We start from the raw sequence: 24577 nt of genomic DNA on the forward strand, positions 1-24577 counted from the left end.
ATTCCTGGCGCCCCTAAATATGAAGTGGTCCATCCCGTTGCTATGCTATTTTGTGTAGACGTTCTCCAGGGTGATGGAGAAGATGTAGTTTATTCGGTGTGAAAATTCATAACGTCGTTCGGTTAAAGATTTAAAAAAAACGTGAGATTGTGAGAACCGCAGCAACGATAACAATGGCCGGTCTTCGGAGAGTAAACGGAAAAATCTCGGGAGTCAACCCAACCGTCAGGTAATGTCGAGTAATGTTGATAGAAAACGGTTCAGTGAAGCTGTCAAGCTAACTCGGCTAGCGTTAGCATCCTGTTATAAACCGTTAACGTTTACTAACGGTGCTAACGACGGCTAGGTGTCAAGCTAACGACAGATAACACTATTATTATCATTATTATTGTTATTATTATTATTATTATTATTATTGTTATTATTATTATTATTATTATTATTATTGTTATTATTAATGAGCATTTTAACATAACGTAATATGGGTTATATCAACAAGGTTCAATTACCTTAATCATATATTATATCTGCCTATGTCTATGCATATAGAATATAGAATATAGAATAGAATAGAATAGAATTACTTTATTGATCCCAAACTGGGAAATTGTGGCATTACAGCAGCAGGTTATCCAAACACACAATATGAGTAAAAAACACAATATTAGCAAATTTAAACACAATATAATATTAAATACAAAGTAAATAATCAATAAAGATATCAAAACTAAGAATGTGAATGTATACAACCAGGATTTAATTTAGCATTACTAGTCTGAAATATGAAAGATTAAATGTAAATGTGCAAAAACAGAGTTGTAAATGGACAGTATTGACATGGGGTGCTGTGCAATCAGTGATACTATAAGTGCATGAATGAAGACATATATCCTAGATGTAAATAAATTCATTATTTAATATGCATGTGTACAGTACTTACATCTACCTTGTTTATTGTTGCACATTTTATTGCACACACAGTTATCAAGTAGTGTCATGGCATAATATCATCATCACTTTAACTTATAGTATCACTGACTGCACAGCTCCCCATGTCAATACTGTCCATTGTTTTTATGCTCATATTTTGTGTTTTTATGCATGTAATTACTCTTTTGAAGCACATTGTGTAGCTTTCTGTATGAAATGTGCTCTACAAATAAACATTTTGCTTCTTCTTCAAATTTAGCATTGATTCTGCTCAACTAGTTAGGTCTGGATGGGCTGTTCTGCATCTCCCAAACCAAAACTATCTTGACTGAGAATTCATCTGAAATAGTTAATGAATTGAAAAATGTTATGTCTTACTTTATGATAGCTAGTTTTGAGTTGTATTATTAACCATCTAATGTGATAACTGTGAATATTGTCTTTAAAAAGTCTGACATCGCCATCAGTAGCATTCATAAGGTGATAAACATGCTCATGTATCTCATAATTGTGATTGACCTATGGTAACTCAGGTACCATAGGTAACTCAGCTATTCTCCTCGATTATATTAACAAACTGAGAAGTGTTAAAGTGGAGATATGGACCATGTCTAGTTATTTTCCTTTTCTATGAAAGGATGAAACTTTTAGCTCAAATCTACCTAAAGATATATTTGATAATTAAACATGACGATAACAATTTTTGTTGTAAATATTTTTCAGTTGCTGTCGCCTGCGTCAGGTTCAGTCTCTTCTCTGTGCGGGAAGACCTATCACCCCTGATGGCATCCTGTGCTCTCTTGGTATGTGAAGTGGCAAACAGTTTTATCTTTAACCTTTGTTTCTTTATCTGACTCAGCTAACTGTACTCCCGCCTTCAAAGGCCTACGATTTTTCAGAGCAGATGGTGAAAAAAGTAACTTTTACGGTGAGTCAAACACAGCCAGTGAGCAAACATTAATGTCGTTTTTTTAATACTTTGTCAGGAATTGACAGTCGATATAATGATGGCTGCACTGAGCTGGCGAAATACCTGTTCAATGGACTATATGGAAGAAACCAGCTGAATCTGGAACAAGCCTTTGATGAGTTTCCTGAAGAAATGCTGGATGGTGAGTTTTTCATGGACTATTTAATCTATTTATCAAAGTATTTTTGCTCAGACTTGATCTGCTCTTACACATGACTTGTCTGCCTTCCAGATGTAATCCTGCTGATCAAGGCGGATTGTGTTCATCTGTACTGCAACCCGATGAACTATAGTTACCTGTTGCCCTACGTGTCCCACTGGAGGAACCTGCATCTCTACTGCATGACCAAGGCAGAGGTTAGAAAGCTCTCTTCCTCCCTAACTTGGCTAACATTTCTGTTTCACCTAGAGATAAGAACCTTATCAATCAATCAATCAATCAAACGTTATTTGTATAGCACTTTTCATACAACAAATGTATCCCAAAGTGCTTTACATCAACATTTAATCAAACAGATCAGCCTGGGGGAAACACTGATTAGGTTATGTTGACTACACAATTGAGCTTTTCCAGGCACATACTTAATATACTAGAGAAGTCAGTAAATTAGATTGAACTTGTCCTCACTGGTTGCACATTGAAGCAGCAAATACACAGTGTGTTAAAGTACCTGGTGTTATTGAGCGTTTTGCTGTTAGTTTGCCTATCGAAGCCTTCATTACTTTGATAGATACTGCATATGTTATTGTTTACATTTGAAACATGATTGACCCTTTGTAGCAGTGTTTGTAAAAGATAATGTTATTTCTAAGTTGACACTCTTATCTCTTCTGTCTTCCCCTATCATTTCTCTTCTCTGCTTACAGTATGAAGACGAGGAAGCAGCAGAGGAGTTTAAAATCTCTAGTTTTGTCACGATGGTGCAGGACTGTTATCGTATTGGAGTACCTTTCAGCTCCCAGGGTACACATCATCAATTTTTAATCTCCATATTTATACACTATACTGTACATGTTTTTAAGAGATGGTGAAAACTGCATTCATTAAATCTCAGTAAGTCAGAACACAAGGTAGTTTTTACAAACTCATCACCAACAGCTAGCTCTTACTGTATAATTACAGCAACAAACCCAGTAATTATGCCTGCTCTGCTGTTTCCTTCAGGACATTTCCAGACATTTGATATGTTTATGGTGGAGAAGTGGCCCCTGATTCAAGCGTTTGCTCTGGAAGGCATCGGTGGAGGAAGCTTTTTTACCATGAGATACAAGGTACCTTCAGAAAATACAAATGTTGTATTTGTTAAGGGGTGTAGCAGTTCACAGAGCTCACAGTTCGGTTTGTACCTCGGTTTCAGTTCAACAGGAAAAATGGCACCTCTGGGTGATGCCATATTATATTGATTAGCATATTCAACATGTTTCAATGAGTGAGTAGGCGGAGTAGTGGGAGAAGGCAGGTCTGCTAACCTATATTATTCATCTTCTTTGTGGGTTTTGTTGTGTCTGCTTCTTCTTCTTCGTTTGTTGTTTAATAGCACTTGGCAAACAGTCACAAGCATTACCACCACCTGGATTGTGTTGTGGATACTGCCCTGTGTGTTTCCCTTTTTTCTCCACTTAGACATATTTAACACAGAACCATGAATACAAATACCTTTACATGCCTATTGTTTGTTATACATTTCATCTCAAGGCATTTGTGGCTCTACATTGGGCTTGTTGTCTTACACTTTTTACACTTTGTTTGAGCTTGCTTTGTATATTTCTTCTTTTGCAGCTGATGGACATGAGTGAGAAATTGTGGCAGGTTTACAACAGACTGGACCCAGTGTCCCTGGATACTGTCCTAACAGAGGTAACAAGAAGCTCTTTATCCCAACATATGTTCTTAAATTATCAGAGTTCTGTCTCATATAACCACTAGATCTACCTCTCACACCTAGACCCTCTTTAATTAGTCCTTGACAGAAAATCAGTTGATCTCCTCTTCTTTAAGTATAGAAGTTTTTTCAGATAAATACATGTCTGCTAACCTCGGGGTTGTGTGTTGTATGTTAGGATCTGGTGTACTTTGAGAAGCAGTGGAGTGGGTTTTTCTCCAGCATGGACCTGGAGAGCCATCTCTCCATCTTGGAGCTGTCTGAAGCACAGGCAGGAGAGGTGCGTCATGCATGTATTTCCAATTATCCTCCTAAAGTACAACAATCTCTTGCTGATAATTTGCTTTACTGAATTTGCAAAAGATCACAAACACAATAAGTATATGAAGCTTTACAGCACTTTTGATTTGTTTGTTGAAATTCTTTACTTATATGAAGGATTTTACAGGATAGGCAGACATAAGTCTTGGGCTTCAGCCTATTCCTTTTTGGGTAATTGATTGTTTGAATGTTATTGTGTCAAATGGACAAGTGTAAACATGTAAAGTTTTTTTGTTTCTTTGTTTTTTGTTTTTAGGAGAGATGCTGTGTGTGCACAGAATTTATTAAAACATCTCAGAAAAAGACTTAAAGTTTGTTAAGATAAGACAACATCACGAGGTCCTTGGTTGGTCACCTTGAATCTGTCTGCAGAGGCCTTACATTTTGTTATTGGTTTTAATATTAAATGTTATGTTTGACTTAGCTATGTGACAGGATTATTCAGCAGTTATGATCAAAACTGACAAAAAAAAACAAACGCAAAATCCTTGTAAAATATTGAAGTTGTACTTTTATCACTCCACAGGCGTTCCGTACTTATTATTCTCACGGTCTGATCTCAAGCAACATCACAGATAAAAGGTATTCTTCATGTGTAACTGTCTCTTTGTACTGTTTTTTAGGTTCACCTGTTGTGTTTGTTAAATATTCTGTTGTGTGTCTTTTTTTCAGTAAAAGTCAGCAGCCCTTTGTGTTGTTCGGGAAGCACTCCTCTTTTGAGGATTTGGAGAGTTATTCATTCAACTTTCCCTCCGAGAGTCATCAGGTCCGCAACACGGGGGCAAAAGGCTCCACAGCCAATCACATGGTGAGACATCTGACTTTTAAACACAGTCATGTGAGAGAACGAGAGGTTTACAATGTAAACATTAAACAGGTAGACAAACCGAGAAAACCCTCCAGCAATCTAAATAGCATTTTTGTATTTTGTTTACTAAATGTTTTACACAGATCAACCATATCGTTATGACCACCTGTGCTATCCAGAACAACAGCTCTACCTTTAATTCTTCCTTTAAGAAGCATCTACAGTTAGACAATTAGTTTTTGATTACATGGTCAGAAAGGTGATTATTCTTCTACTTCCTGTTAAATCTGATGTATAAGAAGCCCTTTTAATAACTATTTTTTCATCTGAATAGTTGGCTGCGTACTATATACCAGTGGGACCATTAAACCAGTATAAAATGCTGACACACACACAGACCATCATTACTGTTTGTGCAGCTGTTGCTATCACACATTGCACTCCAACACCACCACCACCGCCCACTACAACTTCAACAATAATTATAGAGAAGAACAAAGACTAAAAATAGTCCATAAATTAAGATTTTTTAAAGTTCAAATAGTGATAGAACATTTGTGTTGGAATAGATTGCACAGTTTGTCATAATGTTGTGGCTGGTTGATGTATAAACCACAGTTCTCAAGTTAAAGAAGCACACTGGCCTGCAGCACCACCTGGTGAAGTAATCTGGTACAACCATGGTTAGTTATGTTCAGAGCAGTGTCATGATAAATCATTCTGGACTTTATGTTCCAAGAGCTTTAATGCTAATCCCATGACCCCTGAAAAAGTAAATATCATTTTTATTTCACCACTTTTGTCTATTATTTGTGAAGAAGGAAAATGCCTTGATAATATCTCTCTGATGTAACTCTTTTTCTGTCCTTTAGATTCTGCAGTGTGTGGCTCCCAAAGGACCTCTGGCTTGTTCTCGAACCTACTTCTTTGGGTCCACCCACACGCCATACCTTGGTGAGAGTTACAGTACGGCTCTGCTTATTAATCACTGATGCAGGACAGTCGTGATATTCATCTTTTTCTTTTTTAAGTTATTTACATTGTTGTACTGAGCGTCACATTTTAGAGGACGCCAAGTTGCAAAGCACAGTTGATTAACCCAATGGTTAAAGACTGAGTCAGAAATGATTGTGTGAGTTAAATGCAGGCTCCAGGAAAAGTCTTATCAGAGCTGTGGGTCAGTGTCTCATGTGTGTAAATCATTTGTTTCTGCTTGCTTCAGAAAATCCACAAAAATCAGGAAATCAAAACACAGAGCAGAAGAAAAGCGAAGTCTTGTGAGTAATTCTGTCGTTGTTTTTGTTTAAATATTGTTTGGCTGTTTGTTCAATGTTTGTAAAATGTTTATTTTGTCTTTTTTTTTCAGGCTTTTGTCACAGATTTACTCAGCTGCTGTTCAGGCCGTCCTATCAGGAATCAAATGCTACTCCTGCACATCTAGTGCTGTTAAGGTGAGACCGAAAGAGCACCTTCTTCACTCCATTCATTTCATTCTGTAATGTAGCGTGCACATTTACTCAGTAAGACTTTTGTATCATTGTAGGCCAAAGATGTAGCAGAGAACACCTTTCTCATGGGTTTGGACTCAATGAATTTAAGTCAGTACCGCAGTTCTCTTAGGTATGGAATGATTTCTCTCTTGTCAGCCACTTTATGAATCACCCAGCTGAACAATCTGTTTTCATGAGTTTGATTATGTGTACTCTCTACTCAGGTCCAAATGTGAATTCAACATTCAAGCAGTGAATAAGACAGGAAGGTGGGTTCATATATGTCCATAACTGTGGTTCTGTCTTATCACCTCTCTTCTTTGAGTTGTTTACTAATGAGTGCTGAAGCCGCTATGAGAAGCCTCAAAGCATTACGGTTGCAGAGGATTCTGTGATTATGTCCCAGGCGTGACAGAATGTGCTGACTGGTGCAGGTCGTCCTTCCTGGACATTAATGTTTCCCAGACTAAAGAGAAGACCGAGTGCAGTCATCTCTCCTGTTGTTTGAAATATCCAAGCTGTGCAGAAATATAAATACCTGGGTACCATCTTTTGTCTGCAGTGTTTAAGTGGCTTCCATCCGGCCGCAGATTCAGCAAGGCATCGTCCAGGACAAAGACACTTAAAGACTAATTTGTTGCTGCTAGCTGCCATTGGCTTTTAAATTTAATTTTTTTAACCTTATGTTTTTATTGTCCTTTAGACAGATACTTATTTTAATGCCTTTTTAAGCTGTGTTCATCGTTGGCTGGATGAATGTTTGTTGTGCAGAACAAATTGCCCTCTCACAGTGATAATAAAAACAGCCTTGAACATTAAAGTCATTCAATAGTCAAGCAATGGTCAGGGGTTTCAGACCTAAAGACCCTTCTTTTTTGTTTTCAGGATCATTCCACTGACCGATGAAGAAAGCCGTTATGTAGTCAAAACGGTAAGTTACAGAGAAATATTATTTTGCTTGATCAGACTCTGACAGTGAGTTGTGTTCACAGTCGTCCTCAGTTATGCCTTTTCCATCGCGCCTAATTCAGTTTATCTTAATTTTATTAGGCCTCCATGAATGTCCATGACATCCCAGACCTGCAGTGGGGCGGGGTGGACCTTGGCTCTGTTGTCTTCTCTGAATCCTTCTTGGAGTCCAGCATCAACATCCAGCAGAAAGGTGCAGTATTGACTTTGCTGATTGATTCAAAGACACAAAAAAAGCGTGGTATACTTAATAATAAAAACAAATCTCTTAGTCACTGTAAACAAAAATGGTGAATGTCATTTTAAAACAATGCAGCACTGGACTAAAAATAGACCACTTCCTACCCTGAGGCCAATATCTGTGATTCATCTTCAGTGGTTGTCATTCTCTGGCTTTGTTGTTTATGCTTCATTTTAAACAAGTCTGTTTCTGTCCTGCAGATGGCACTGTGTCCTCAGACAGCTGCTACACCATCCTCACTACAACTGTGCCTCGCTATGCATGCTGGCTGGTACGTTTGGTGCAGCTGATCCATTTCAGATGAATATGATAAACAGAATGTTAGATTAGTGCTGCCCCCTAAAAGTCCACGATTAGAATCATTAGTCAAATCACAGTTTGTTGGTTATATATCTGTAACGTGTTTGTAATCAGATGTCTGGTGGTCATGTTGTTTTAGATGGAATCTGATGTCCAGCAGTCTGAGCAAGCACAACATCTCACTAAGGTAATTTTATAATCCTGATGTATCCAAGACATGTTATGAATACATGCTTATTTAACCCAACACCTGCTCTTGTGTCTCAAAAAGAAGGAGGAAGGAACTTGTTTGGGAACTGCTCTGACTCTAGCAGACGCTGCGTATGTGTTCTCCAGCAGCCAGCTGTCCACACCTGAAGAAGGTGACTACAGTCATATTTACATTTCCCCCATGTAGCAAAGTTTTATGTACATTCATTCAGAAAGAGAGAAAATGTGTCGTGAAATGTTTGTTCCTAAATTAAGAACTTACCCTGGAATCAATGAGCAGAGTCAGCCTTACTCCACCATGTGAATACTGCAAGGGTTAAAGTTTTACATCATTTTACACTTTGAGATAAACCTAACCTCTCTTCAAATATCCATCCTAGGGAAAATCATTTTCTTCTCTGAGGGAATCCTCTTTGTCCATTCTCAATATGGAAGCATCACCCTGTCCAAAGATCACATCAGGACCATCAAGTTCTTTGACCCGGTAAAATATTTACAGTGTTGTGATGTGAAATGACGAGCAATAGTCCAAAGTTCACACAAAGCACCCATCAAATTTCTTCTTTTTTTTAAGACATATTTTAGTTTTTTTTCTGGGCCTTCTAGGACGGTGGATAGAGTCTGAAACTTGGGAGAGAGAGAGAGTAGGGAATGACATTTAGGAAAGGAGCCAGGAGGTTAGATTCGAACCCCGGCTGCCTGCCTGGAGGACAACAGCTTCCACACATGGGCGCATGCAATAACCACTACGCAACCAGTGCATCATCACAATTCTTATGAACCTAAGATCTGTTTCATTGAATTGAAAAAGTGTGGCCTGTGGCTCCTTACCCGCATGTCCTTCCCCAATCTCTCTCTTTCGCACTGATTTACAACTCTAGCCGCTCTCCCGTCTCTACAATAAACACATGATAAAGCCCCAAAAATAGATCTTAAAACAAAGTAACATTGTATATGATGCCACCGTGTTATCGCTGGTACAAACTTCTGTATGATTTCTGTGTTGTCTTCTCATCAGGACTCCATCGGTGTGGCGTCTCTCTTTGTGGAGTACGAGAGCAGCCTGCTGTCACACCTTCCGTTCCCTCTCCACAGCTCGGACCAGTGTCTGGTCTTCGCTCTTCAGCCCAGGTCCAAGAGTCACAGGGCCTTCTATTCCAAGGTAAGTCATCCAGCAAGGGACATCCCACCAGGACGGACACTGAAGATATGAACGGGCCATTTGAATGTAGCTGTTTCTGAATCTCATCATACGCTTACAACATAAATGTAAGCAGTTCTTTTAGCATTAATATCACTATAGGTACATGACTTAAGATTACTATGACACAATTCAGCATTAAAAAATACATTTCATATAGGATTTATCTGCGGCCTTAGTGATTATATCTGCTCTGAGAAAGTGATATGAGTATGAGTTATGATTTTGATCATGAGGATCCAAATGAAGGATTGGATTTTCCTTCTCTGTTGTTTCATGGATGATCCATTATGTTTATTTTTACAGTGACAATGCAGATACATTTATTCTACCACCTATCTATTCTTGTAACCTCCACCATAACTCATTATTTATTAAAACTGCAATATAATGATTAATGAATAGTATGTCCATGATAACAAAGTGCAATATTGAAACAAACCGTGCAATAATCTTGAATATGTGTGTATATACTCCATCTGACTCTTATTCGTGTAAATATTTCTTGTACCTATTATTGATATCTTACTTACATTCCTATTCTATTTGATTAATATTTGTATTACTATATTTCTACTGCTATATTGGATATTTTGGAGCAACTGTAACAATCAAATTTTCCTCTGGGATTAATAAAGTATTTTTGATTCTGATACCAGAAGTATCACAAGGCTTCAACAATTCATAAAAATAAACAACATTAAACACTCATTAAAGTGATGATGTAATGAAAACTGCATGTTGTATGCTCATTCAACACGCTGTTCCTTTTCTCTCCTGGTCTCAGGTTCTATCAATGTGGAAAAAGTCTGAATCTGGACTTTCTCTACAAATGGTGGACAAGCTTCACCTGACCTGGAACCAGAAAAACATGTGAGACAACTTCATCTTCTTTGTAACGTTATATCTGTTCATAGCAGTCGCTTAGGTTCTGTTTCCTAAAGCCTTAGAGTCTGTCATGTACACGTTGATATTTCTGGTTCTGTTAAATGAACCACTTTTTTTAACTGATCTGTAATGTAGTCGTTTCAGGTTAAAACTGCCCAGTGTGACTTTACACCGCTTAATGACTGTTTTTTTTTTTTTTCAGGCACACAAGGCTGCAGAAGCTGCACGACAGTCAGGAGCCGCCGGTGGCTAAACGCAGAGGCAGCCTAAAGACTTCATACTCCCAACTCCCAGAGCAGGACATGTTAGTACTGAACACTTAAACCCTGCAGTAGATTGCTTAACAGTTGGACAGAACGAGTCATAGAACTTGATAGTAGGTATTGCTTAATGTTGAGCTTGTCTTGCCAGAACAACATTAAGCCTGTGTTTCTTGATACAGGGTATTAACCGTTGGTGACCATCCAAAACAAGAAGTTATTTTCTGCTGAGAGAACTTTGAGTTATGGCTGAATATAAACACTGAACACATATTTCCCTGCCTGCCTGTATCGCTTACATAAAGCGGATCGGACACCACGATAACACATTATCTTTTGGCATCTCGGTCTGCCAGAATCTGCCCTAAATCTGTCATGTTAGGCATCCAACTGTTTTAAGCATTTGCACCCAAAATTAACATCAAAGTATTTACCCTCTAATTTCTGAGTTCACAGTTCTAGCAGGGATAAAAACTGATTTTGTGCACTTGTGTGTCTCCTGCAGAAACTGAAACAAATGCAAGAACTGAGAATGACAGAATGACAGTATGCAATCTAGTGGTGCCTGTGTTTTGTTACCCTATTTCCACAAACTTATGTCAGTTCTCTTGACTGTGCCAGGTTTCTTCAGCACTTTGCTTTGAGTAGTATTGGTCAGGAGCCCATTCTGTTTGACCACCTGGGGTTGCTCTTCCCCTCTGCAGAGCTGAGGAATCCAGTCAAAAGCCAGGGAGACAAGGTGAGCCGTGATATCCCCTTGTTTGAGAAAAGGCAGAGAAAGAAAATACTTTTCTGGTTCCATCAAATTATGCTTTCTTGTGACAGTCTTTCTAAAATGAGCTGATACTTACAAAATCTCATGTGGGCTTTTAAATATGTAAAAAGGTTGTTATCACCATCATCACTGGATTGCCAGGAAGCCATAAGAAGAGACTCTGCAACTTCCTGCTCCAGTTGAGCAAAGAAAGTGAAAGGTGAGAGAGAAATCATCCAAATGAGGTTTTCTGTCATGTGTCTTGCTGTGGTTATTTTATAAATGCAATGATGAAAATGTTAAAATAAGCCAAAACAAACTATAATCTGTTTTGTTGTTTAATCTGTAGGTGGGTGGTGTATGAACCCAGTCCTGACAGCTCTGACAGCTTCTCAGCTTCACACCTGCAGAAGTACTTATCTGGCTTCCTGGAGAGCCAGAGAGGCCCAGGAGGCAAACCCCACCTGTTGGTGCTCTCACCTGGGTAAGAAGGCCTGCTGTGTTACTGTACAGAACTGAGCTAAATGGTAGCACAGACGGAAACTGTTAACAGATTGAAAATGATGGTATATGATGTCAATAAATCACTCCGATGCTTCAAATGCCAGCATTAGACATTACACACACTTATTATGACACTACTATTTCAGCATTCAGAGTAACTGTGGGTACTTGAACGTATAAATAACCCTTGATATATTTAGACTTTACATGAATTGTTTGTTTTGACTTTTTCTCTTGTTATACACAGATACACAGACGCTCTGGATATCATCCAGGCTGTGCTTTTCCACCCGGACCCAGTAGTCCAAGCGTGTTTCAGCATTGGCGCTGTCACTGCATGTGTGAACCCTCTGGCTTCCTGCATGGAGCACAGGTACGTTTCATTTTAAGTAGAATACATTCTAACCTCTCTAATGTTAAGAGGACAAAATCAAATGTTTCACTCCTATAAAGAAACATCTTTCAGATTTATTCTTGTCCAATGAAAAGAAGCGATACCTGTGGTTCAGATTTGCTTTTTAACTGAACTCAGTAATGTCTGAGTAGATTCAATAATCAGAGACTGCAGGGCACAGTTGAAGGTGTTCTAAATTGTACCTGCAGACGGAAGAGGTTTTGAATTTGTTTGTTTGCTGTGTGTACTTTAAAATCAATAAAACCTTCCACTCACCTATTTTATATTTCATCATGTAACAGTTATTACAAACTAATCAACCTTACTGATTAAAGATGAGCTGCTCAGTTGTGTACCGTTCTATTCCTAAAAAACGTAGTTAGTGACTCAGCTGCATTATTGAACTCATATTTGTAGTTAATGTCAGAGTCGTGCAGCTGCTTCACTAAGTAAGTAAATGTCCTTAAGCAGTGCCTCCTGGTTTGTGACAATCTTTTAATTAGATTCCCAAATGAGTGGAAGACTATTAGTTTTTAAGCAGCTGTTTCAACGAGATTTGTACAACGGCATGAAAAATTCAACCAAAAATCTTCCGCCCAATTAGTAGCACATACTTACCCGCTGTTTCTTGGCGACTTGCTCAATGTATAGAAGGAGGGAAGCCACAGGGCTCAAACTTCTTTGTACCTTTTCTTTTTAAGCTGCAGCCAATCAGCCTCTTCTGCTGTTTGTGTAGATCACCACTTCGGTATGCTCTTCTGTTATACTATCGTTTAGTTTGCATAGTATGTTCCAACAACATAACATTTCACCAAAAGGTTGTTTCTCTGTTCCCTGCACAGAAATCATTTTCAACCATTGGAATAAACGTATAACTCCAGAGAGTGGGGGAAGAGCTAGCAACAAATGTTAGCTGTGTATTTAGCCAAGTTTAACGGATCATGTGAGCTCCAACACATCAGGGACAGGAGGTTCAATTGGAGTTGAAGATTTATTGTATATTTTGTATTACAAGTACCATCTGATGACAGACAGGGCTGGATGTTAATAAATGGTAGAAGCACTCGAGGTTTCCAGGAAGAGGTTACATGACACTTTTGGATATTAAAGCTCAAGGCAGAGTCGCTTTACAGATGGGATCAGTCCCACATTTAATCTCACTCTCCTTTTGTTACAGGCTTTAGATGTAGCTTACAGAGCTTCTCACTGTCGTAGATTGACTGAGCTGCTCTACACATCATGACATACCACTCCGGTTAATAGGCTGTTTTCCACTGCGCAGCCGAGCTGGACCGGCCAGTAGATAGTTACACACACAGACAAACTTTGACTTGAGGTCAACACTGTTACAACAGGAGTAATAATCATTTGATTCTGCATTGGAAAATTCATAATGTATGCTGAGTAAAAGTTCTATTTTGAACATTACCACAGCCTTTCAGATGAGGTAGAGTGTCTAGCCAGCTGAGCTTTGCTAATAAATAAGTTTTAGATCCTTTGCTAAAAACATTCTGTGATGACTCCCCTCAAACTCTGACAAGCCCCACTTGGCTCAGCAATGGAAAAATGTGTTATAAGAGGTTTAGTTAGCAATGTGGTTAGCACTGACTTTTCCATTTGAGGCATCTTCAACAAGCCCCCCCATCACTGTCTGTTGCCATAGATTGTGTGGAGGTCTGTGGACCCCCACTATGGTGCTAATTGGGGATGGTTAGCCCAGCTTAGGCCTGACCTGCCTGTCAACCCCCTCAGCATAGCCCTTTAATCCCCCCAGGTCCACATGTGCGACTAACGCACCCTCCTCGCTGAAGCTCATCAGTCAGTCATGATCCATTCTTTGTGATGAATTTAGACAGTTCATTACATCAGGACAGGAAAGATAAATGCCTTTTCAAATCGCTGATCCCCGAGCCTGCAGCCTGCAGGCTCCCTAAGAGCTGAAGAGGAGGGTCTGTGGGGGCTGGAGGAAGAACAGGCTCACCATAGTTATTCTGAAAGTGGAGTATAACAATGATCGATTGGAAAACTAGGAATAAATTTCGTTAAAATTACATTACAGAAAGCTTTTACATTGGTTAGTTTTCAGCCATAGCCGTGATGTCATCCTATGAAAAATGCTTCATGATTGATAAACTGAAGGCCTATAACATGGAAGTATCCTGATTCTTTCTGCACAGCGCTCACAAGCAGCCATTAGTCTTAAACAGAGTAATTGTAAGTGACAATACTAAATTAACTAAGTGACCACAGCTCCTATATGTGTTTTAAGTCAGTTGAATTAAATAAATTAAATATGTTCATATTATCTTTTACAACGCAGAGGTGACAACTTCACTTAGACTTGTTTGTTGTCTAACTGATGGCTGTCAGTCTGCCTTCACCCTGTGATCAGCACACTGTTTATTCTATTTAATGCTTCTCTTTCATCTCTCACTTTAGGTTTGCTTTCCCTAAACTGTTGGAGCAGTGCAGCCAAGGTGAGTCTCACGCTGTTCAATCTTTCTGTTTGGGGCAATCGTTCTCGGGCATTATATGAAACAATCGTGCCTTAAGTGAAAACGCCCTAAAACTTGTATAAAATAGATCAACTCTGAAGCCAATACTAAGACTTTTTTTTTTTTATCTTGAAGAAAGTGAAGCAGTTTTCCTTGAAACTCACATTCCCTCTTTGTGTCTCATTTTCTGTCAGGTATTGTGAGTACAGTGGTGTTCACTGGGCTGACAGCAGAGCAGAAGCATCCTCTCATGCAGCATGTTCAGCAGCTGGTATGCTCTGCCAACCCCACCGCAGCCTTCATACACGCCGAGAGAGGAGCTGTCACCAGGTAGGCGCTCTCAGAATTGTGATCAATGCTGCAAACAGTTATTTAACAGCTTTTATCTCTGATTAAAATATTTACTGCTGGCTACATTTTATTCAGCTTTTTGGTCTGAGTGTCACCATGCTGCTCAGCTTGCACATTAATGTGGAGGGAACATTGTCCAGTGCAGGCTGCGCTCGAATATTCCTATTTTGCAATTCAAAATCAGTTATGGATTAAATGCATTTTCACAAGTAGTTATGTGGGTTTTGTCTTGTTTATGTTTGCAAACCTTGATACACACATTGGTACAATTGCCACACACTCAATCTGTGCTGTTGTTTATCTTTTAACAGGAATGAAGATGTGAAACTGATACTTTCTGACAGCGGCTTCAATGAGCCACAGATGCTCAGAGCACGTTATGTCCTCTTCCCTGGATGGTAAGAATCTACTCCGATGTTCCACTTTGCTGCTTGTGACCCCCGTGTGTCACCCCGCTGTCCACTCTCAACCTTTTGACTCCTGAGCGACAGATTGATTCCTCGCTTGCTGTTCTTCAGTCCTGCCTCGCCACCTTCTCTGCTGTTTAATTGCCACTCGCCCGAGATGGTGGGGGTATCGGCTGCTGATTGCTGCAAAGCCCCTCAGGGCATCTTGTGTTCTATCACCAGCTGCCTCCTGGCAGCACAGTAACAAGCTGTTGGCCATGCAGTTGCCATGTGCACAGAGGGGTCTCCTTCCCTTTGGACCTCGTCCAGTCAGGCTTCATGCCACAGTGGTCAGCCTAATATGAACTTCTGCTAAGTCCTCCTGTCAGATCATACACTCGATATCTGTCCAAAGTCTGGCCCTTTTCATTTACTCATCTTCAAGCCTTGTTTACTGTGTGCTGGTGTGGGTGTGGGTGTGGGAGAGATGCTTCTATCGTTACTACTTCAAACTCTTTGACCGAGACGAGAACCTTTTTGATCTGCTGATGCGAGTATTTAGATGTTCAGTTTTATCATCCACTTCCACAGCAGACCAGTAAATCACATAAACTGGCTGGTTTCCTGTCAGCAGCTGGTAGAGTAAACAACTTTCCAGCCAAAGACAATTGTAACACAAACATTTGTCTTGTTCTTAACTTAACTTTCTCACCATTTGTGTTATGTGCATGTGTTCTGTTTTTTTTTTTTTTAGGTGCAAAGGGCGCTTCTTCTCTGGTTCTGGGTCTCTGGTGCTTACCCAGCAGCGCGTGGATTTCAAACGGCCCCTCGAGAGGCCTCTATTTGTCACCCACTGTAAAGGTGAGATGGAAAGAAACTATCCCCCCTTTTTTCTCTCTCTTACACGTGACAGAAGCTCTGATATGAGCTGGCAGGGTTTGTGCATGATTACATAAGCTGCCAGCCCCTCCAAATATGGAGACAACTGAGGTCTCTAAGTGTTTGTTCGCCTTTGCTGTGTAGTAATCCATCTTCACAAAGCGTGCACTCAAGACATCTTTGCTTGAAGAAAAATGTTAATTCAGACAAACAATGTGAAATCCTACCATTTGTTTCCCATGAATAACTTCCGTTATGATTTCTTACCCTATCTAGCATTGAAGTCATCACTGCGGCCAAGTCCCTTTAAAGGAAATGTGTACAATATTTGGGGAAAAGTCCAATTCTCTGGTAGGAATTTCAAATTACTGTTTACTTATTTTTTCTGTCATAAAGTACATGTTCTGTTATGCTAACTTTTTGATGTTTCAGGTCAGACTTCTAGACAGCTTGCTCTTGTTAAGCATTCCTGAACAAATGTGATGTATTTCTTTGGTGTATTACATTTGACCTGCATTTGCATCTCCCAGTTTTGGGAATGATTTGAGGAAAAGTTTCCCTCAAGGCAGGCAAGAAGCTCCTGACGGTAGGAATACTTGCTCGGTTGTTGGTCTGGTGTCTGGTGTTTAGATAGAAGCTCATAGTCCACCGGTTTGGTTTTCCTCCACATAGTTTTCTCACTCTTTTTTCATATGAAGACCTGTGTGGTATTTTTGCATGAAGAGAGAGTGCAGATGACTGTGAGGAGATGTGCAGAGCGTGTGCAGGTACTGTAGAGAGCTGGGAAGATGCAGCAGAATGGAACGAGTGTGGAGCTGTATTGTGTTATCCTGATGCTTAATACCCAAGAGTGTGATGTGTCTGAAGGGTAGTGTATCATGCACATCACGTTATCTTCAGTTATTTACTTTATTTACATCTCTGTATTTAGATGTTGCACATTCAGACATATATGACATTTCTTTTCTCCTTATTTCCCCGACTGCACGTGAGTTCTGTGAACCATTTTGGGAGCAGAGAGGCTGTGTGGATGCTAAAACATTAACACCCCACCAACACCATGCTGTTACCATATGAAGCTGCTGTAGCAGGTGTTACACAGGGTGTGAACTGTATGTGTGACTTGGATGTGTGCTCCTTCATTTTCTGGACCCTCCAGACTCGGAGCAGCTGGTGGAGGTGAGCTACAACACTGTGAGTGGGAGCCTGAGCATTGTCCGCGACCACAGTCTGCACCCTGTGACCCCGGGCCCCAGAGAGACCAACACGGCCTGCTTTCTGATCTTTGATGGTGTTGGCCTCACTGAGAAAGGACTGAAGGACTGGCTCAGACTGTGCGCCAAGCAGGTAGATGTGAAACAACACAAACTGAGACTTCGATCAGTAGCATCAGTCCAGTATTTCATTAAGAAACAGAGCTGTAACCCTGATTCTTTTGTTTTCTTTTTTCTGGTTGCAGAAGCAGACGAAGAAGCCTCAGAAGACAAAATATTCTCTTTCATTACAGGAAATCAAGAACATACATGTGAGTGTGTTTTGGTTTATTATCATACCCTTTCACAAACAGTATGCACAACACTCATGAAAACTTCCTGAAATCTTCCTGAGCTGCATGTGTGAACACAAACAGCTACATTTATAATTCCGATTTCACTGGATGAGGTTGGGGTTAGCTAATCTGAGATCGCTGCAGGAAACAGCTAGCGGGAGGGGGGTGATGATGTTTGTTTTCCTGCAACCGGTGTACGACCATAAAACTGAACACGTGTGACCGGTTAGATCTCTGTGCACATAATGGAAGTGTTTCATCATGTTTACTGTTTCTTTTTCCAAATACACATGCCACATACCGTGGCACGCTTCCTCTGAGGAAGCTACTGGCGAAACACGCTGTTCACTCACAATAAAATATAGTAATGTAACATTAATAGTCAGTATTTAGGCTGGTCACAGCCCTGGTACCCCTGGTCTTATTTATGTTTTGAATATGTAGAAATACAAATCACAAAATGTCTCATCTTAGTATCAGACTCTGTTGCTTTGTTCACTTCTATGTCGCTCTTTTTACATCATGTTCTGCCTCCTCAGAGCCCCCCAGGAGCATGTTTATGTATATGATAGTGGTGGAACCTTTTTAAGGACAGAAGGCCATTAAAGCTACTCTACAGAGATCTGATGATAACTAGCAGTGTTCTTAAGCCTCACACCTGCTAGGTTTTGTACCCATATTGTGTTTCTACTATGCTATTCTACTATCTACTACTATGTATTGCACATATGCGCTTATGGCTGATTGAATTCAGCAGACTGCCAGCAGAAGACGGAGAAGAAAAAACATCGTATGTGATGTAAACATGGATATAAATAACTGTAACTGTAAGTTTCAGGAAATTCACCCTAAAATTCTCCCTAAAATGTTTAGAATAAAAAGCATCGAGCATAACTTCAGACAAACAATAAATGTTATCAACTCTGGTTTTTTCTTACAAAAAAACTCTGCATGCTATCTGCAAAGAATGTTTTCTATTTCTATCACTGCAAGAGAAAAAGAGAACGAAATCTCTGATGTTAGACACAAGCTCTAAGAGAGCTTGCAGGACCTGCATTAGATTAGCCTTTCCTGTCAGTAACCTGAAGTGATCTTGATATTTTTTCACATTTCTGTTCAGCTGAAACGGCACTTGGACCCTCTACCAGCAGGCTTCTTCTACAACGGCTATCAATACGTCGACATCTTTGGAGAAAAAAGGGACATCCACCCCAGTATCCTTTCTCATAGTGAATTCTCTTTGTTGTCATTCAACCTTTTAATTCTGTGCAAGAGAGTCCAAATGTTTCCAAGGTAACAAAAAAACAACTAACAGTCAATACACCACAATCAGCTACATTAAAAAGTACCTGATGTCCACACAGTATGCATGGATGAAACTGTGTGTGATACGTAATAAATCAATATAAATATGATCAGATTTTTACCCCTGAACTAAGAAGAATCATTCTGCAGGTTTGCTTGCAGCGGTCTTGTTGTGTGATGATTGTTCAGCTTTGTTCCTTACATTGCTCTCACTGCAGACATGGAAGAGTTCATTAAAGAGTACGTCACCGAGGCCAACAAAGAGATCGAGCTATTCAACCGTCAGCTGGAGCTGCAAGGACAGTCCGATTTGTTTGATCCATGATACAATCTGTGTGTATGTCCAGTGCCTCACTCGGTCTTATTTCACTTTAAGGGAAACACTGAGGGCGGGGGGGGGGGGGGGGCACATGCAGAAAGTGGTGTTTGTCTACCGCATGTACTATGTCACTTTTTTTCTTTGTCTTTTTCTTTTTGCATGAAAAGGTTGAGTGCAGGTGGGTTTTGAACAATGACATCACCCCATCAGAAGCAGGTTACGTCACAACGTGGCTGTTTGCCTTCCTTCCACACTGCAACACTAGTAACCGTGCAGTTAGCACTTTGGCAAGTCGAGTATCATATATGTCAAATGAAAGTGGCAAAGTGATGGGGTCACTTGTGTTAATTCAGATTGAATACGTTTGTCAAGAGATGGAAGTCGTTCACAACGGCAGACAAATTGTGAAACATAACACAACACGAGCCTCCATCTTTAAACCGTTCGCGATTAGCGCAACAAAGCCCTGCGAGCTACGGGACTCTCACAATCGAAGGGAATTTCCAGCCACGCACTCCTACAGCTTGTGCGTTTCTGTTTATCACAGTTGGCAAATTAATGTCTCTATTTTGGGACATGCATGGATAGCCGTGTGATACTGGTGGTGGGCTCCCCGGTGGGGTTTCTCAAGAATCGCTCCTCCTCTGTTGTCACCAAATCCGTGGCCCACCTGTTATCTTGTCTGCGTGCCACGCTGCGGCAGAGGGAGCGCTTGGCTATAGAGCCGTAAACATTGGACAGCCTGTTGGCTGCAAACAACTGATGAATGATACCATTAATCACATAGCTAAATGCCATCTCAGTGCTTTATTTTAAGACTCCTGAAGTGAATCTAATGAAAGTGCAATAAAGCAGACTAGTCCTTGCAGCAAATTGTTGTTGTTAAAGGAAACAGCTGGGGTTTCCAAGAACACTGTAAATACTAAGGCCTTGTGAACTCCAGCAGCTTTTCTTTAAGCCCTGTTTTCTGTGGAACATAATGCAGCTATGGATCATAAAAAACCAGCAAGACGAAGGTCCCAAAGCGAGTCCTCACTGCAGCCCGGTGTGGATCTCCCATTTTCTCATTTTAGTCAGAAGTTAGTCTGTTACAACATATGTTCTAAATATAAACATTCCAATATCTTTTTTTATTGTTTGGGCACTGGTTCTGGGTAGGAAAAGGGGAAAGAAGAAATCTAAAAAAAAAAAGACTAGCTTGAGTGTGGTCTGGTTAAACCTGAGTAGAGCTTCTAGTGATCGATGGTCTGAAGGTTTTGTAACAGCTAATGCGATGTTGCAGAGCCTTCGACTTCCTGTGTTGTTTAAACGAGGAGTTGTGTCTGCTCCTCTGAAGTGTGTCACACTGATGTTCTATGCATGTCTTTCTCTATTCGGGGTTTCTACACAGGTTTTTAAATTCTACAAGTGGAGAAAATTAATAATCTCTTCCAAATTTCGGCAGAGAAACAATGCAGCTGCAGCAAAAGCGCTTCCATTTAAAAAACCCAGTTCAAATATTTAAAGTCTAACCACACAAGTATTTCAATTTAAAGAGTGGTTAAAAAAAAGAGTTTAAAAGCTAAAGTTGTGAAGAAACCCTGCTACAGTTTGTGAAGAACAGAGCGATCGTTGGTCATGGGGTCAGCAGTGTGAACATGCAGACTCTTTAAAGTCTCACACTGCTGCTGCTACTCTGCTACTAAAGATTACATTCTCTTATGAGCAAACTGATATTTTTAACATGTCGTATAAGAGAGGAAGTTTGAGTCCGCCTCACATGTATTTTAAAGTCCATAACCTAATTCCTAAGCAGGGCGGGGAAAACACTTAGTGTCTGTTGTTGGACTCTTACCCAAACGGTTATTTAAAGACCAGCTGGGACCTCGGTGTGTTTTCAGGGGTTGCCAACAACGACGCTCGCCATGCCGTGTTTCACATGTCTGTGTGTCAACAGGCAGTAAAAAACAAAGAATTGTCGTTTTGTTTGCAGCTGACGGACAAGACAGACAGTCGTAACAATGTCGGCAGGGCTTTCCCCTCAGACGACCTGTTAGCATCTCCGCAGAGTGAAACGATCCTGAAGGCTGAACTCCACCCTGACACTGCTGGCCCCATCCGTCCTCTCAGTAGAACTCCAACTTCGATCTGAACAAGCCATACCGTCTTTATGCTAGATGTGCCACTTGTCTTCTCGGAGGATACTACATGTAATAGAATAGCAAAAGAAGTGTGCTTCTAACATGTGTTACCCTGGTATGGTTCTCCCAACCAGCTAAAGAGGGGTTCACGACCCCCCCAGTTTACTCACACTAACAGAGTCCACTAACTCTATCAAAGAAGTGCAATTGTTACCTTGTGTTTTTCTATACTCTACTTACAGTTCCCTCAAAGAGCTCTTTAAGGACAGAGAGGATGCTCACTTCTCAGTCTCCCTCGCAGCGCAGATTCTGTGGTCTGCTGGATTCTTTCAGTTCCCGAAGCATCATAAAGGGAGGGACACACTACCTCTGCTTAGTGCATTGAGATTACATTAGGGTAGTATAATACGTAACACAAGTCCTTTGTTGACAAAGCGATGACTCTGCTTTTAGCTTGGATCCTCCCGTTTAGCATTTAAGAAATGTTCTCTCAAAGAGGTCTGTTTTGAGCAACAGTTGCTGTCACTCTGTGCTTACGTAATCCTGCAGAGAGTTCCCCTGATTGACAGTGAAATATTTGTGAGGGCTGATGTACGGGGAGGCCGAGGCGCCACAAGTCTGAATCCCGCCACACATGTCAAAGAGCGAGAAAACTGAAGCCCTAATTGGCCGACAGGAAGAAAAAAGCAGTCCTTAAAGAGTGGAGGGTTCTGTAAGATGTGTGTGATGTTCAAATTAAAATAACCACTAACACATACACACACATATATATATACACACCACTTCTACTACTACTAAGTGCGTCTACACTATTTAGCATGTGTTGAGATGTCATGTTAATATGATACCACATGTATTTTGAATATGTTGCCTTTCACCAAACTGGTACAACAAAGAGAGAAAAAAAAATGTTTATTTTACATTTCTGCTAAAAGAAATAATTTAATTACCTCAAAACGTCAAATAGTATTTTTGTAAGACTGAATTGAAGCGAAGCGTCTCTTCTCGCACAAGCTGCAAAAAAGCAGATGCAATTTTTTTTCTTGTTGGGAAAAAAAACAAAAAACTGAAAGAGAATCTGATTGGTTTGTGAGACGTCAGGTTTCTCTGATTCCAGCAGTGCCTTGGCTACGGCTAAGAAAAGCAGAGATTAAAGCTGCAGTCAGAGCTCCATCTCCTCTCGCTGTTACATTGGAGGGGAGGAGGTGTTGTCAGGCAAGGATCCGTCCTTCAACAGTGTTGGTGAAAGGAATCCATGGAGTCGTTCGTTTAAAGCAATGTGTATTTACTAAGCCAGAGGGGTAAAGTAGGTGAGGTCACACGGGGGGAGGCAGCTGGAGGGCTCAGGGTAATCAGGTATTTTTTGCAAACTAACCAAAAAAAAAGTGTTGGAAAAAGGGGCTGGATGGCACAGCGAGTACTGATACTAGAACACCTCTGGTACTTAGTTTATTTATGCTCATTACACGGTGGCTTATCTTGTTTTAAAACATTACCAGAGATTAATTTCTTTGAGGGAAATGTGCACAGACTTGAAGGAAAGTTGTGTCTTAGTCCAGCCCCCAGTCGGGATACAAAAACCTCCAATCAGTTTTGTATCAGAGTAAAGACGGGAAGAAAAGATGACTGAGTTTGTGACTAAAGTTTGGTGACCCCCTCCTTATTGCACATTGGGGGGCCCAAAGAGCCCTCCATAACCTCTCAGTGTGACCACTACGCAGCTCTCTGGCCAGACTGAGCACCCTGGTGTCTTCATCCTGTGTGTGGAGGCCAGCCATTTCTGTAGCTGAAGTTATAGGACAAAAACAAAGTTTGGTGTTTTATATAGAAGAGAAGGAGGTGATATTTTTCTGGTACTGCACTGTGATAATGCGGTGCGAGAGGTTTTTTCTACATTCAAAGATTGGCTCCGATGTTCAAGAGGGACGACATGTTAGGGAAATTGACGCACCTCTTGATGAAGTGGATATTTTGTGTGCTATTTATGAGGAAAGCGGCTTTAAAAAAAAAAAAATCCCTTTTTGATTGTCCAAATATGACTCACTCCTCAGGGGACTGTCGGCACTAATTGTTTGGGTTTGTCCTTTTTCTATTGAGGTTCAAATGGAATCAAAAGGCTCTTCACTGTCCTCGCAGACCGTGGGAGGAATTAGCTCAGGTGTTATTATCTCTCAACCTGAGATCGCCCAATTAAAAAAAAACAAGTTGTATAACAGAAGACGGGGGTGAAGTGGTGGTTAACATCACTATCTGTGGCTAAAAATAGCCTGGCTGCACTGCCACATATAAAATAAAGAAGTTATTTGTGTCGAGGAACATTTACTATTCAAGGTGGGTGGTGTTTGTTGTCATGATGACAGAATTAGATCCTGGGGGGGAGGATAATGAAAGGGTTCATTTCTTCTTCCCTCCACACATGCCGTCAAATTCAGCGAGAATAAACATATATAAATAACTTAATGTCTCTGAGGAACTGAGGAGCAAAAAAAAGAGAATCAGCTGACTTCAAAAGTGCCAAACTGACCTCCACGTTTGAGTGAGCTGAACTGAATCGCATTTGCACAAAAGCTACTGTAACTTCTGTTTTTTTCCTGTGACTGATGCTTTTTATAATATATTTGTTGTTTTTATTGCACCACCGTAATCCATTAAAATATTTATATGGTTGACCAACTTGGTTCCTTTTATTTATTTATTTATTTCTCACTTATTGCAGCATCCACTCAAAGGTCTACGTTGTGGTTTTTTTGTGCTCTGAAATGTGTGTTAGCTGTTTGGTGCTCAGATATCAGCAGCCACACATGCCGCCAGTTCAGCATAGTAGTGGATTTATCACTTGGTGAAACAGCATGGATTCCCTCTGTGCTTCCAAACCCTGTATCAGCACCAACTGAGACGGGGAGCTCTGTGTTATTGTGGGAGGTAGACTAAACAGTAACTGTCTGCAGGGTGTGTGTGTGTGTTTTGTGGTTTGGCTATTAACTCATTTTGTTTAAGAGAAATGGCAGCTGAGAGAATGTGAGGAATCCTGCCCACATAACACAGTTTGA

The 24577-nt window shown here is 40.4% G+C and overlaps 1 protein-coding gene across 1 annotated transcript; it reads left to right on the forward strand.

The window, feature by feature from the left end:
• Nucleotides 1-71: 71 nt before the first annotated feature.
• Nucleotides 72-24200, forward strand: dnaaf9 (dynein axonemal assembly factor 9). Its single transcript, XM_020643357.2, has 37 exons — nt 72-229; nt 1654-1733; nt 1917-2042; nt 2133-2257; nt 2768-2864; nt 3066-3172; nt 3681-3758; nt 3962-4063; nt 4631-4686; nt 4777-4912; nt 5785-5866; nt 6135-6189; nt 6279-6363; nt 6456-6532; nt 6627-6671; nt 7288-7333; nt 7453-7564; nt 7813-7883; nt 8052-8099; nt 8184-8274; nt 8503-8606; nt 9141-9284; nt 10111-10196; nt 10414-10515; nt 11093-11210; nt 11357-11445; nt 11575-11709; nt 11977-12102; nt 14563-14600; nt 14813-14948; nt 15281-15367; nt 16110-16216; nt 16511-16585; nt 17394-17581; nt 17694-17759; nt 18904-18997; nt 19307-24200. Exons 1-37 carry the CDS (start codon nt 174-176, stop codon nt 19411-19413), a joined length of 3477 nt encoding a protein of 1158 aa, XP_020499013.2. The 5' UTR covers nt 72-173; the 3' UTR covers nt 19414-24200.
• Nucleotides 24201-24577: the final 377 nt, after the last annotated feature.

The sequence above is a fragment of the Labrus bergylta genome, chromosome 18 (assembly GCF_963930695.1).
Source record: "Labrus bergylta chromosome 18, fLabBer1.1, whole genome shotgun sequence".
Taxonomy (NCBI): Eukaryota; Metazoa; Chordata; class Actinopteri; order Labriformes; family Labridae; genus Labrus; species Labrus bergylta.